The 15,318-nt window shown below is 37.9% G+C and overlaps 1 protein-coding gene across 10 annotated transcripts in view; it reads left to right on the top strand.

Annotated features, from left to right (window-relative positions):
* lqf (epsin homolog lqf) overlaps nt 1–15,318 on the top strand; it is a 154,659-nt gene that overhangs the window by 76,408 nt on the left and 62,933 nt on the right. For all 10 annotated transcript variants that reach the window (XM_083144091.1, XM_083144090.1, XM_083144089.1 and 7 more), the window contains exon 2: nt 10,723–10,867. In XM_083144091.1, the coding sequence (XP_083000217.1) occupies nt 10,796–10,867 (72 nt within the window). In that variant the 5' untranslated portion in view covers nt 10,723–10,795. The remainder of the gene's footprint in view (nt 1–10,722; nt 10,868–15,318) is intronic.

Below are 15,318 nucleotides of genomic sequence, written 5' to 3'. Positions count from 1 at the left end.
ACAATGGAAACAGCCTGCAGCAAGTTCCTGGGGCACGGGCATGCGCACTAGAGTAGAAACAGACGACGCGACGACAACCACGTGCTCGCTGTTCGGACTGAAACCGCGTCACGACACATCGTCCTGTTATTTGAGTGTAGTTGTTGTAGTTGGTTGTCTACTTCTACGTGAATGTTTGTTTTGTGGACGATATGGAGTTGTACGCTCCTTTCGAATTTCTTTTCGCTAGAAAACTTCTAATCCACCATCTAGGTCGTTTTCTCCTCTTTTTTAGAAGTTCATGGTACGCGCCTGCCATAGCTGTATTGTCCATCTTTACACAAGTTAAATCACGACCAAATTATTACAATACAAGAGAAGAAACACTGACTACTCTAATGCACTGCACAACGCTACACTGCGCTCCCGCACTCCAGTGTTGTTGCGGGCGTATTTTGCAGAAGTAGTTTTGAATTGGACTTGGGAGCAAATGTAAAAGTTTCCCGCGCCTAGGATTCCAACATAAGGCCCTGGTTTCGCGACGCGCTACGATAACCACTCCGCTACCGAGGCCGGCACTCTTGAACAGTTGCGAACGACACGTGACGGTGAATCGAGCCGTACACAGTGCGGCTTTAAGGCAAAGAGGTAGACCTTGGGAAAACTGGTGGTTGCGGAACATTACGTGACGTCACTTTATCACTTTTCATCAGGACTGGTAGTGTGCGGGCCTTGCAGAACGGCTCGTTAACGATTCATTGTCTGCATGACCCATTTAGCTGCAGGAGAGCGTAAACACATAGCAGGCACGAGAGTCGACGTACAATTTTCGAAAGTAGAAAAGTTCTTCCACTGTCATAAACAAAGAAGAGTTTTTGATATTCAAAGTTGTAATCGACAGTTACCTTTAAAAAAGAGCACTTAATGTAATTATTTCCGATTAACCTTAATTTCTTCTCCTTATGGGAGTCGTCATCGCGGTAATCAGGACAGTTGCATCTGAGGTATCATGACCTTATGAACAATCCCAAGGTTGCATCGTGGCTATTAGAATTACCACTGTAAACATAGGCGGATTCAGGAGATTTTTCGCAAACCTATAGAACAGTCCTTTTATTTTCTGCTGAGCGAAGTTTTTTGTTGAAAGGGTTTGGCAAAGTATGTTTGGATTGGACCTTCCGTTTGAAATGGAATCGAAGCAGCGTGCATCTGTCTTTACCAGAAAACGAACCGCGGCCTCTTGGTTACGATACTTATATTAACAAGGAAGAAAAATTTCTCCATCCAGTAAATGTACGTGCAATGTCTGCATTCAGTTTCTCGTAACAGTACGTTCGTGTGTTCAGTCCAAGTTAGCGTACTTGTATTTATAATAAACTTAGTTTTATTTTTGTCTGTAAATGTATATTACTCAAGGAGCTTTTGAAGGATTTCACATTACGTTGCAGAACGATTATTCCTGCGAAAATCATTATGTCATGACTTTGGATATTAATTAGTTAATCCCTTTTGGGAGGGGCACGGGGACGTGAGTGTGTGTGTTTGGAACGTTATATTTGTCGTAGTTGCCATTATTTAAAAAAAAGAAGAGTGACGGAAGAGCCTAGTGGGTCGAACAGGTGTTCTTGCGTTACCAGCCAGGTTAAATCAGCGTTAGCTTCCAACGTTTCGAGTGCACACATTGCTCTCATCTTCAGGAAATATAAAAATGGAGACCAGTGTAAGGTTATACACAGGGAACGGTTTTATATGTAGTAAAAATGTGCTAAATATGTAAATACATATTTAGTTATTTTCACCAAAATAAGGAGTTAAATCTGGACTTAAAATTGTAAAAATTTACCTTTTTAATAATATAAGACACTACACGAGCTACATAAAGTACAGTAAGCTTACATTGACATTAATTGTAAAACAACACAAAATGTGTTTTCATTTTCTGTTTCCTAAATAATGAATAACAAAATTTTGTTGTAAGTGTTCCAAATTGAATTTCCTTCTATTGCCTCTTAAGATGGATTTATATTGACCGGAACTGCAGTCAATATCTCAAGAAGTAATGGGAGTATATTTCAAATTTGTCAGAAGAACTTCACCCAACTCTTTCGGTCACACGGGGACATCTGGTTATTGCGCGAATATTGAGTATATGTTGAGAAATGTTCTGAAAATGGAAGTAATATGAAAAAATAATTAAAATATGTTAAACATGAACAAAACCTAATATATACACAAATATGGAAAATGAAAACTGAGTTTTTCGAATCTACTTCCATGTTGCGCAAAGATAATACAAAATATAACTTCAGCTTCATACATAAATATATATTTGCATATAAATCCGTTCGAGTGTATGATGATAGCCTAGTGGTAATGTTACCGCGACGTAAACATAGTTTCTCTTCCAGCGGATGCGCTGGCCACGGTTGCCTATTGTTAGCGTCTGTGCACAAAGGGTACTTGAATCAATTTAGCTATTTTGCCCGTTCTTCCTTTTTGGTTCATCATGTAACAGTTATAACAGCGAGTATGCCGACTTTATTATGTGTAAACTTTCCAACTAATGTTCTCAGATTGTCTTACTCAACGTTTGTAGTCTGCCTGTTTATTTAACGCAACTATTTTTTAAATTTAAATTTTAATATTTTGTCATTCATAAAGATAGATAATGATTACAAATTGCAGTTGGGTGCACGGTAAGTATATATTTTTAGAACTGATTCATTCAAATTAATTAGGTCAATTTTGTAATGCCTGTTAATACTTTAAAAACTGTCGTGGTCATGTTTACGTTAGTTGATTGGCTACTGCAGTTGGCGGTCTTTGACCGTAATTTCATCAATGAGATTTGTACAGTGCAATGTCCCAGGTTCAAACATTCATCCTCATCGTCGCGATTAACCAGATATCTATAAAAGCGGCATAAAATATCAAATAGAAAAAGGGTTTTAAATTATTGAGTAGGCCCAGCTGTCTTTAGTATATCCAGTGTGGTACGTGACATATTTCCAATTGGGGAATACTCCTTGAAGCACCGAGTTAGTACATACATTTTATATGTCTACAGTATTGGCCAAATTATTGGACTCATTAATGGAAAAAAATGAAGCACAGTAAGCTCAGTTTATGTAGAGAAATGTGACAGATTTAATGTTTTGTGATACACATTGCATTGTTATACACACTGCAAGTACTGTCAGTACTTGGTGTGACAAGCTTTGGCTCTTTTTGAGCGTATTTTAATCCCTGCTTCTGTACAATTCCTTTATCACTCTTATTTCTAAACTTCAAACCACGTGATTTATGAAATTACATGTTTCTCCGGAGATACAAACAAAGAACACCCTTACAACAATCAGAATTAATATTTTTTCCTTTGTTATAACCAAACAAATATCATAAATAACACTGTAAACAATGTAGAATTGTTCCAGGCATTTTTGCGAATGTGCAAAGAATCGTATTGCCACCTATTCTTGCGACAGTAAAGGAAAGGATTGTGGAGGAAAACAAGATTATATCGTAGCAGACAAACAGTTTAATCCCATAAAAATTTATAACAATCGTCAAATATATGTGCTTCTTTTTTACAATGAGTACAATAATTGGGCCAGTACTATAGTTCCGCCCCAAGAGCCAAAAGTTTGCAAGCAGAAGGAGGATGCAGAAACCAGAAACCAAATACCACTCTTGAGTATTTTCATGACTCTTAACGCGCTGTGTATTTGTCTCGTGTAGGTCTGCGTACAATCTATACCGTACCTTAGTTTGAGTAATTATGGTCACGTGAGCTGAACTTTAAGTGGCCGTCTTTTACACCTCCCTTTTTAATTGTTTAATCTTGGGTGTGGGATTTGAGTAAGATATTTCCGCCAATTACATAGGGGTTCAAATAGCGGAAAGTGTTGACGCACCCATAAATTGTATTACTATGTTCACCCTTTTTTAGCATTGAGAAATAATTGTAGGATTCAAAAGTAGTTGTGTGTAACAGTTTGAATCCGCTCTGATAAATGGTTTTAATACTAAAGTATGGCCTGTCAATTTCGTTTATTGGTCCACAGTGTACACTCATTGTACAGGGTGGCCCAAAAGAGGTAACTTAACACAGGTAACGGTTCTACATTTCGGTTACCTTTTTTGGGCCACCCTGTAAATAAACCTACGTTAATTGTTTGTCATGAATTCCGTATCTTCAGTTTGATAAATCGGGCCTCCCCGATGGCGTAGTGGTAACGTCGTCGGCTAGTAATCGTGGAGTCCCGATACCCGAACAGTAGTTCGTATCCCACTTTAAACTTTATGTCCAGTGCCAATTAGCCTATCTGTGCATTAAGTGGACTTACAAAATCAAGTCTAATCAAATCTTATGATAAATCGTGTCACTAGGAAGAGTCACGAGCAGCCCCCCCTCCCCGACCGTACGCCACTCCGTAGACATGAAAAATGTCTAATAACACGCTCGACCTGTGTGTACCTGTCTAACAACTCCCATAACGTACACAAATGGAATGATTTTTCGCTTGAAATGCTCTTGACCCTTTTTGCCATCCAAGTGACCATGTTATGAATTCCAATCGCATTTTTACCTTCACAATTGGCCAAGCAGGTCACTTGGTTGTCCGCTACAGAAACCCTGGCGGTGCCCACAAGGCTGTTCCTGAGGCTAACCCCCCAGGGTACAAGTGCTAATCCAGCATCAGGCGAACTACAACGCTCGTTAACATTCTGCAAAAGGGCGTCAATTGTCTTACAGAACATGAAGTAAAGCATGACTGCTACGTGATATCGGGACCAGCCTATCCACACTATAGGAATGGTAAGGTGGCCAGACGTTCCGTATTAACCGGGGTAGTCCGGATTTTTGAGTCTCCCGATTTTTTTTAACGTTAAACGGGACGCCAAAATGTTCCTTTTTTGTGACAATGACTTATCGCGGCTTAGAATTACTGCAATAATTATAATACGTACCTTTTGTACTATTACTCTGAACTATGGCATTGTTGGGTAGAAATTATTTCACATTTCAATGTCAACAATGTGCCACATTTCATCTTTTTAAAAATACTTATTTGATACTTATATGTTAGTTTGTTTTCTGTTTACCTGGAACTAATGCCCCTATTAAACGAGTGTTTTTGTACATGAATAGTTTGTAGACAAGTGACAAACTTTGAAAGCTATGTTGATTAATAAGGTGAACTTTTACAAAATGTTATTTGAAAAGAAGGATGTACTGAAGATCATTCATCGGCAACGTATCAATGTATGTCTTCTAATTCTAATGGCCTTCTTGCTTGGAGTGCGGTGCACAGCACCATATTATGTTAGTTATTTAGATAGTATTTATTTATTTAATTAGGTTTCAAACAAGAATTTATGAAGAAACAGTTTTTATATTATGTTTACATTTTGCTGTCCCTTTTTTCTTCAGGAAAGCTTTTAAAAAGCTGGTCACCTTAGTTAATTGGGATATCGTAGTGACAGTGTAATATAAGAGTGTAAGGTGTGACCTTTTGGAAAGTCAGCCCCGGTGGCAAGTGGACTGGTCGTGATCTCGCCAACGAAGAATCAGGTCTCGAATCCTGGTCAGGGAATAGATATTTCGTCGTTGTTGTGATTAACCTGACGAGGAAGGAAAGCGACTATCATAAAGCACGAAATTAAAAATACGTAGTCACGCGTAGTTAACAAGACTCTGGCAATTCGAGGTACCACAAGGATAATTCTCTGAAAGGCTCCCGAGTGTCGCTCTGCAGTCATTTTTTTTCCATTTGTTGAAGTGGGGCTGGTGCCCATTATTAGCAAGGGACGGAAATATACAGTACGCTTAACGTGTCCATGGCTTTCAAAAGAAATCAACCGCGTGGCTGTATTAATACAGGATTAAAATCATCATTTTTCGAAGACTCGTAGCGCTGAAACGAGCAGAGAACAAGACATTACCAAACAAGTTACTCCATGATTACAACTAAACAATTTTGTTGCAACTAGTGTTGTTTGATATGACGGAAGATGATCAACATGGAGGACAGTGTTGCCGTCCTTAATCATGTTCACGAGGAGTCTACAGAAATCCGTCTGTCGAGAGTCTCGTGAAAGTGGTCTCTCACGTTGTGCAGCTGCAACAATTCTCACGAAAGATCTCTCTTAAGCCGTAGAAACCGCGTTCAGCAATAATTTCATAACTGTGAGAGGAGGATGGATTTTGCAGAAAATTTTCTGTTGTGGTATGATGAATGACCCAAACTGTTTGACAACATTTTGTGGTCTCATGAGACATTATTTCATGTTGAGGGTTTTGTTAATAGGTACAACTGTCTATATTGGGCTGGTGTCAATATTCACATTTGTGCTGAGAAGGTACAGGGACGTCCGGGGATGATATTGTTCAGTCTCGTATCTTCCACAATTGTACCTCTTCGATTATGAAAATGTGTCAATATTGCTTTGTTTGTGCGGAGTTTTGAATTATGCGAAACAATACCTCAAGGAGTACAAGACACTAGTTGGAACAGAATTAGCAAATAAGGAAGTTATAATCATTTAAAAATAAGAGTGACTTATGAAACACCCTATGTATGTATATCGTCCACTGTATGTAACTTGCAGGCATCACCTTGACATCGTGCACACGTAACGTTGCCATTCCTTCGAATAAATCATTTGAAGTCTAAAACAGAAAATAAGACAATTATAAATTAACAGTGTACGAAGAAATGTGTTGTTTATCTAGTGTATAACGAGCGCTTTACCGTTGCTTCGTGTTGTGACGGCCAGGGCGCAGCAGCGATGCCTCCGTTGATAACTCGTGCGTCTGGCGGTCGTTTACACCGATCGTGACCTCGCTCGCTTCTCTTGCAGAAAGAGCAAGTCAGTCGGTGCGAATCAAACACCTCACTTGCACAAGTGAAATGTACAGGGTGATTCATAATTCCCTCCGTGGTTTCGAACGTTTGTATACAAGAACTATAACACATGCAGCCAAAAAGGTTCATATCAGTACATAAAGAATCTCACCGAATTTGATACGTACCGTACATGTTTTCGTTATCTGCGTTATACTGCCACCTAGCGGTTAAATATACAATTACGTGATTACGAGTGCCAACTTGGGGATTCTTTCTGTACTTTTTTGCTGCATGTGTTATAGTTCTTGTACCATAAACATTCGAAACGCCACACTGTATTTGAGCAAACCATTTTGGCCATTGCCCAATTTTTACCTTGTCTTGTTGTCTGACTACAAATTTACCCCCAAATCACGGAATCTCGTTCCCACCAAACACAGGAAGAAAAATTAAATTTCATGCAAAAAATCCTCTTTACAAAAATTCTTTCACCTATGCTGTTGCGTCACTAGGGAAAGTAGGCGACGAGATTGGTCATTTGCGGGACTGCCTTTCCTGCGTGTCACAACGGGCGCTCTGAACAATCAATCAGAGAAGACTGTTCTTGAAATCTTCCCGCGCTCTTACGCTATTGCAGGCCAGGAATAACACCGACCACACTTTTAGTACTGCCACGAGCGTACAATTAATGGCGGCGCTAGACTTTGTGGGGTGAGTGGGTCACTGGACGCCTATCAAAGATTTCGGTGGGCCATGTGTTCAAAACATCTACTTCGAAAATAATATTGTTATTACATGATCCAAGCAAGGATTTATTACATGATCCAAGCAAGGATTTATTATCCAGTAATCGAAAGTTTAAATATTGGAGTAAAAGCAAATCATACAAATTTAAATGTTCCATCAACATGTTAAATTTGAGGTCCTATTACATTTCACAACATGATACACAACAATAATAATTAAAAATTTAAATTAGCAATGTCAATTAAAAAAAAATACTGTTAATGCTCAAACCTCCATGATCTATGGTTAATTGGACACGCTTTGAAACCAGAGATCATGGCTTCGAAATCTTCAGGGTTTTTTTGATTATTATCAACATGTGAGTTTCATGTGACGTGCGACGCCGCCATGTTCCCAAGCCGACTTGTAAGCAAATAGTAGGCATACAATAGGTTTGCAGAGCAAATAGGTCTTTTCAGTTGAATGCGCCATGTTGGGAAACGATGTTGTGTCGTCTGCAAATAGCACTATACTACTTCTTCATGTGAACAAACTCTTATCTCAGTCGACAGAAAGTGTGGTTGTGTTGAGCATCGTATGAACTCGATGCTAAGGAAATGAAAGAAGACAAATATTTGACCAAACGTTGAATTGTCAGATATATACCAGAGTTCAGAAAGTTACTTATTTTATAAATAACTTTGTTACTTTCTGCTGGGAAGTTACAGGTGTTTTTATTTGTTTCTGGTACATAATCTAAAGTTTTTCGTATATTTATGTTACAGCAAATAAAAAATGATGGAAGAAGGAGTCGGCTTTGCTTGGATAATCATTAATAAGTAAATATCTCTATATACAGTCATGGACATAAGTATTCATACAAAGGCATTGTCTGAATGAAAAGTGTTATTATACAAAAAGACTGTAAAGACAAGTCAAGTCTGTAGCATATATGCTCCATTGGAATGGCAAGAATAGAAACGCAAAGCAATTGTGTGCATACAATTGAAATTGTCATGAGAAATGTGTGTAATCTTTAGATAAACTGCTTTCTGGATGGTCATAAGTATTCATACGCCAGGTTATAAACCCCAAAAAAGTTCGTGAAACAACCGTTTCCATCATTCAGTGCCAGATGAGTGTTTACTGCACTTGCACCTGGGTAAGGAAGTGGTTGGTTTGGTGTTGGTGTGCTGCAGGAAGTCAAATGAGCCGCAAAGGGAAGGAAACCACGATCAAAGAGAGGAGAATTATGATATCATTATACCACAATAAGAAATCATATTCTGAAATCGCAGACATAGTTGGGAGAAGTCGTGCGACTGTGCAAAGTGTCATCAAACGATATAAAGACACAAAAGTGCTGATAAATAGGGAAAGGGTTGGACGTCCTCAGAAACTTACTTAGAGAGAAACAAGGACTGTTGAGAATGATCAAGGAAAACCCAAAATTAACATCGTCAGCAGTGTCGGCACATGTTCACGAAAACCTGGGAAAACAAGTGTCCTCAAGAAGTATTAGAAGGCTTTTCAACCGAGCAGGGTACAGAGCTAGGGTACCTAGAAGGAAGCCATACATCAGTAAGAAGAACAAGAAGGCCAGATTAACATTTGCAAAGGAGTATGTGAGTAAAAGTTTGGACTTCTGGGATAAAGTGTTAATTACGGACGAGAGTAAATTTAATATTATCCATAGTGATGGTAGAATTTTGGTGTGGAGAAAGCCCAATACTGAGCTTGAACCTCGAAATCTCTTGGCTACAGTTAAACATGGAGGTGGTGGTGTTATGGTCTGGGGCTGTATGTCAGCCTCAGGTGTTGGAGAACTCGTCTTTATTGAGGGAACTATGGATAGATATGTCTACTTGGATATTCTGAAGAACAATTTGCAGCAGAGTATCGATCATTTGGGTCTTGGGAATGATTTTTACTTCCAGCAGGACAACAACCCTAAACATACAGCTGAAATTGTTCGCCTTTGGTTGTTATATAATACTCCCCACACACTCAAAACTCCACCTCAGTCCCCTGACCTTAACCCCATTGAACATCTTTGGAGCCATTTGGAAACCAGTCTCCGAAAACATGACATAACAAGCAAGAATATACTGAAAGAGGTCATTTTGCATGAGTGGCATAATATTACATCTGAAATAACCACGCCTCTTGTTCATTCTATGCAAGAGAGACTTACAGCTGTTCTCCATAACAGAGGGATGCATACTAAATTCTGACGACATGGTATTTGTTTCTTTCTTTTCTTCAAAGTGAACTTTTATGTTGTTGTATGAATACTTTTGTCCAGCCAAAGAAGCGGGTATTGAGAATGTATTGTATTTTATTTTTCTACAAGCAGCATCTGATATTTATTTTTGTTGTCAATATATCGTTTGGTGCATACATGGTAAAGCATTAACAGTTTTGACTTCCTTATTGTTTTCCTAGCTGCTGCAATTCGTCCTTTCTTCCTTTCAGTTCCACTGTATGATTACTTTTGTCCATCACTGTATGTGCAAATCCTTTAACCTCAGCATCCATGGAAAACACATAATTGGAAACAGTTACCAAATTTAGCTCTTCCCCATGTTACAAATTTTCAAGTTAACAATTTAAGTGTTGCAAAATAACTGTTGATAACATTACTTCTGTTACAGTTACTTAATTTTAAAAGTAGCTACTTACAGTTAGAATTACTCAAACTAAATAAATGTTACTTGTAACTGCATTATCTAGATGGCTTGCAGTCATCATGTCTCCATCGCATAATATGCCTTTCGATGACATCAGCGAAACACTCCTATAGACTGTCATTTTATTGTTATCTCAAAATTTGCCTGTTACATATTGACCAACCATACCTACATTTATGTAAACTTGAGAATTATTTAATTGTTCACTGTAAAAAAATGCATTGCCTAATATTAAGACAAGGAGGGTTGGTGCCAGCAACTAATTGTAATTGTAATCCTCTTTCATGAAATCTAGGGAATATAATATCTATACCTATTTAATAAAATATTTATGCAGAGTGCAATTTGCAGAGAGATGTATCATAGTGACTGAAATTGGATTACACTAAATATTTGTTAAATTGTAAAGAGGCAGTGTTTAGTGTTATGAATTGTGTATTTGTATGAGTTTAATAGGAGTGTCTTTTTCTTTCCAGGTGCCATTTGCTAGCAGAGATCGATCCATAAATATCATGTATTTGTGATTGTTAGCGATAATAGAAGGTGGAAATGATGCAGGTTAATGTTGCAGGTCTTCGAAGAAATATAAAGAACCTAGCCCATAATTATTCTGATGCTCAGGTATGTTGATTACGCAGGTCTACAAAAAAATATTCTCTTTTAGTTGTCAAAGGTTTTTGAACGAATTTATGGTATTTACTTGCGCTGAAATTAAAATGAACAACAGTTTTGCAAGATGGCTCTAGTTCTTGAGATACTTGATGTCCTTCCATTTTAAGTTAATCTCAATAAGAGCTATAGGTGTTCACATGAAATAGGTCATGGCTTCTATTGTAGAATAGAAAATTGTTTCTGTAGTCCATCCATTGCACAGAATATATTTATTAAAAGTTCGTTCTTCTTTATTTGTTTTATTTTTGCATTTTATTTCTATTGTTGAGGGGAATGAAACACGCGTTCTTCACGAGCAGGCCACATAAATGATCTGATGGATTGTGCTGCATTTGTGGTGAATATTCTGTGCAGAAACAAAGAAAACTGTCACTGACTTTGTAATGGAAGCATATCTTGCATATTGAAGTAGCTTGATAAGTTTTGGATAAAGGCTGTTCCGCAACACTCCACCCTTACCGGGTCGCTTAAGCAGGAAAAAACCCAAATAAACAACTAAATAGGCTCTTTAGTCCAGGATTCCCATCCCGTTTCTCACTATAGCGCTTGAAACCAAAGAATCAATCACAGGCAAGAACTTACCGAATTAATGTTGCAAGGTGATTGCTGAAACTTGCAGAAATGGGCTTTATACATTTATTTACAATTCAACAAAACAAGGCTCGGATTCTTAAATTATTTCGCTAATTTACATTATTTACATGTCTCTAATTTAAACCCCACGGCGGAACCGCCTCGGGATGCTTTTTCTGATGGGGAGGCCACAGAAGACCAAAAGGTCACGCTCCCTTCTGCTATCCGTTTCACACATGCTGTCCCTCACTCTGTCAGAGAGGCCATATTTATACTTCCTCTCTTGTCGCATAGGGGAGGGCTGAAAGGTGAAATCTTATTGGCTCTTTTAAACTTCACTGAACCATGGAAGAAACCCAAGCATACAGAATTATAAACAAAACAAAAACAAATTCTGTTTGTAACAAGGTACGACGACACCCTGGAGGCAAGATAAGCCCCAAGACCCCCACAAGTTACAAGAAACCCCAATCCAAACTCAAACCTTCCCAAAACCAAACAAACTTCATATTTTCCCACTATTTTTGTTTCTTGTAAGTCACCCTCAGTAGCTTTTAGCACAAGCTGGAGGGTTATAGTTATAAGGGAAATCCTATAAGTAGTCTTTTATGTAAATAACATTCACCCCTCGAAACACCAAATCAAATGTAGAGTCATTCCATGCGAAATCAACACAGCCTTTGACCTGACCATCTCCGATTTTCATGAAATTTGGGGAGTTGAAACTATTCATAGAACTTAGTAACTATGAAAATTTTTAGTTTCATGCGTCTTGTAATTGTTAAATTATTCAAGGTCAAAGTTTGCAGAAATTGCCCTTTTTGAGCCCGCTTAGCTATACTAAATGTGCTGTAACTCCGCCACTATTTTGCCTAGGAAGCTCAAATAAAGCTTATTGTACAGGGAATTGAATAAGCTTTCCAGTGATATATAACAAGCCTACCTTTGGATAAAAATATAATTTTGTCACGTGACCTTGACCTTTGACCTTAAATATCTCAAAAAACGTCATCACCAAAAATCGTGAAAAAAATATATTTGGTCCCTCATTCCATACTATAAAACATACCAAAAAATCATTCTGGGACTGCAATGGGATCAGAAGATACAAAATAATATGTGTAACTATGTGACTGATAAAAGCCCCATTACATGAACTATGAAGAGTCAAATGTCCCTTAACACCCCCTACAAAATGTGAAGGAGTTATCCTGGGTATAATTGGTCATGAAAGAAATAGGTTAGGCACAGGGAGATCCCTAGCCGTGTGTGTCAAGCACAGGTCCGGCATATTGTTGACCGCCATATTGAATTCAACGCAAAAATTTCAAAGGAAGGGGGGTGATGTGATATATCAAATGAGGCTAGAATTTCACGAGAAATGAAGTGACGAAGGTTTATCCAACATATATTTAACCAGCAAAAATTTATTACTGCATGCTTGTAACCATTTTCTCCTTTTCGAGGTGTTAAAAACAAAGCATTGGAATTCTCCTAACGTGTTAGGAACTCATCGAGATCACGCTGACATCTTGGGAGAGAAAGAAGTATACACACCATTGCATATGATTTTAATCAGCTACATTCACCAAATAGTTGAATAGTGAAGAATATTGGGAAAAGTATCTCAAACAATTACGTGACACTTCCTTTGGAATGAAAAATTCTTCAGTGACGAGGCAAATTTTTATGTTCACGGTGAAGTTAATAAAAATAATATGCAATACCTGTGATTTGCTCAGTCGAATGGTTGTTGCTGGTAAGCTAATTATGTGGTATAATGTATGGCGAACGGAAGTGGTTGGTCCATATTCAACAACGGAACCTTAAATGGTGAGGGCTTCTTGGATTTGTTAAGTGAACAGGTTTTTTCACCCTTGCTTACGGGATATGGCACTTTTCGAGAGTTTTGAAATAGGACAGTGTGTGACCACACTATGTAGACATTTTCGCAATTTCTTCATGGTAATTTTCTAGGTAGATTGATGGGCACACGGGGATCTATTAAAAGGCCTGCACATTCCCCAGATCTAACATCTTAGGAGGACTTTTACCTTCAGAAACATTTGAAGAGAATGGTGCATGCACTAAAAGTCCCTGATATTGACAATCTGAGAGAAGGCATAGTTGCTGCTTGCGATGTTGTTGCACATGCTACATTACCAAATGTTCTATGCGAGTGTGAGAGACGTCAACGAGTGTGCTCACAGGAACATTGACAACATTATAATGTGCATATATCGTAAGTGAAAGATATGTGTATAACTTTTTGCTGGTTAAATATATGTTGGATAAACCTTCGTCACTTCATTTCTCGTGAAATTCTAGCCTCATTTGATATATCACATCACCCCCCTTCCTTTGAAATTTTTGCGTTGAATTCAATATGGCGGTCAACAATATGCCGGACCTGTGCTTGACACACACGGCTAGGGATCTCCCTGTGCCTAACCTATTTCTTTCATGACCAATTATACCCAGGATAACTCCTTCACATTTTGTAGGGAGTGTTAAGGGACATTTGACTCTTCATAGTTCATGTAATGGGGCTTTTATCAGTCACATAGTTACACATATTATTTTGTATCTTCTGATCCCATTGCAGTCCCAGAATGATTTTTTGGTATGTTTTATAGTATGGAATGAGGGACCAAATATATTTTTTTCACGATTTTTGGTGATGACATGTTTTGAGATATTCAAGGTCAAAGGTCAAGGTCACGTGACAAAATTATATTTTTATCCAAAGGTAGGCTTGTTATATATCACTGGAAAGCTTATTCAATTCCCTGTACAATAAGCTTTATTTGAGCTTCCTAGGCAAAATAGTGGCGGAGTTACAGCACATTTAGTATAGCTAAGCAGGCTCAAAAAGGGCATTTCTGCAAACTTTGACCTTGAATAATTTAACAATTACAAGACGTACGAGACTAAAAATTTTCATAGTTACTAAGTTCTATGCATAGTTTCAACTCCCCAAATTTCATGAAAATCGGAGATGGTCAGGTTAAAAATTGCACATATCTGTGTTGATTTGGCATGGAATGACTCTGTACTTATGTACCAATAAAATTCAGAAATGACCCACAATTTGGCAACACCCTGTTTCTCTCAACCTGCAGTTGAACGAAGGGAGAATCCTTCCCACTTGCCACTGTTTGGGAATGAGATGAAACCAGAAATAAATCTTATTTCTAAGTGCCAATCAAAGTTTGAGAGATTACCCCTTGTAGATCATGCAACAGGTGAGATTTCCCTGTCCTTGTACATAATTATTATTAATACCTAGGATGAGCATGTGAATCTCCTGCTGTAAAAGAATTCACAATATTAACCATAAACAATAACAGTTGGGTACTATCAAAGGTTGAGCATGCAAAATTATGTACCCGAGTGTACAAAGTACTAATATTTATTATTAACGAACATAAGAAAATAAGAACGTAAAAACCTTGTTTGAAAAATGTTCAGGAATACACAAATGAAATCAAATAACTTGTTTGTTAATTAACAAGTACCTTGAATTTTTATACTCTCGAGCATACAATGAAACCACCGTTACATGATGTTGAACCCTGTTGTTATTTTATTTCAATTAGAATGAATTAGAAATGAATTTAAATTGATGTGCACCGTTAGATTTCATGCTCTAATTAAAACGCAATACTATTTAGGTCAATAACAGAGCACTCATATTTGTAATATATGGTAGAGGCAGCGTATTTTCGGAACAGCTATGAGGTTTTTCTTTTGTACAAGCTCGAAGCGAGCCCCTACAGCTGTGGGGCAGGAGAAACAAGTCATGTTAGCGCACGTTGTGCAGTGTT

Source organism: Lepisma saccharinum, chromosome 22 (assembly GCF_977018435.1).
Source record: "Lepisma saccharinum chromosome 22, izLepSacc3.1, whole genome shotgun sequence".
Lineage (NCBI taxonomy): Eukaryota > Metazoa > Arthropoda > Insecta > Zygentoma > Lepismatidae > Lepisma > Lepisma saccharinum.
The sequence above is the reverse complement of the archived record's forward strand: the minus strand, read 5'-3'. Positions and strand labels throughout refer to the sequence as shown.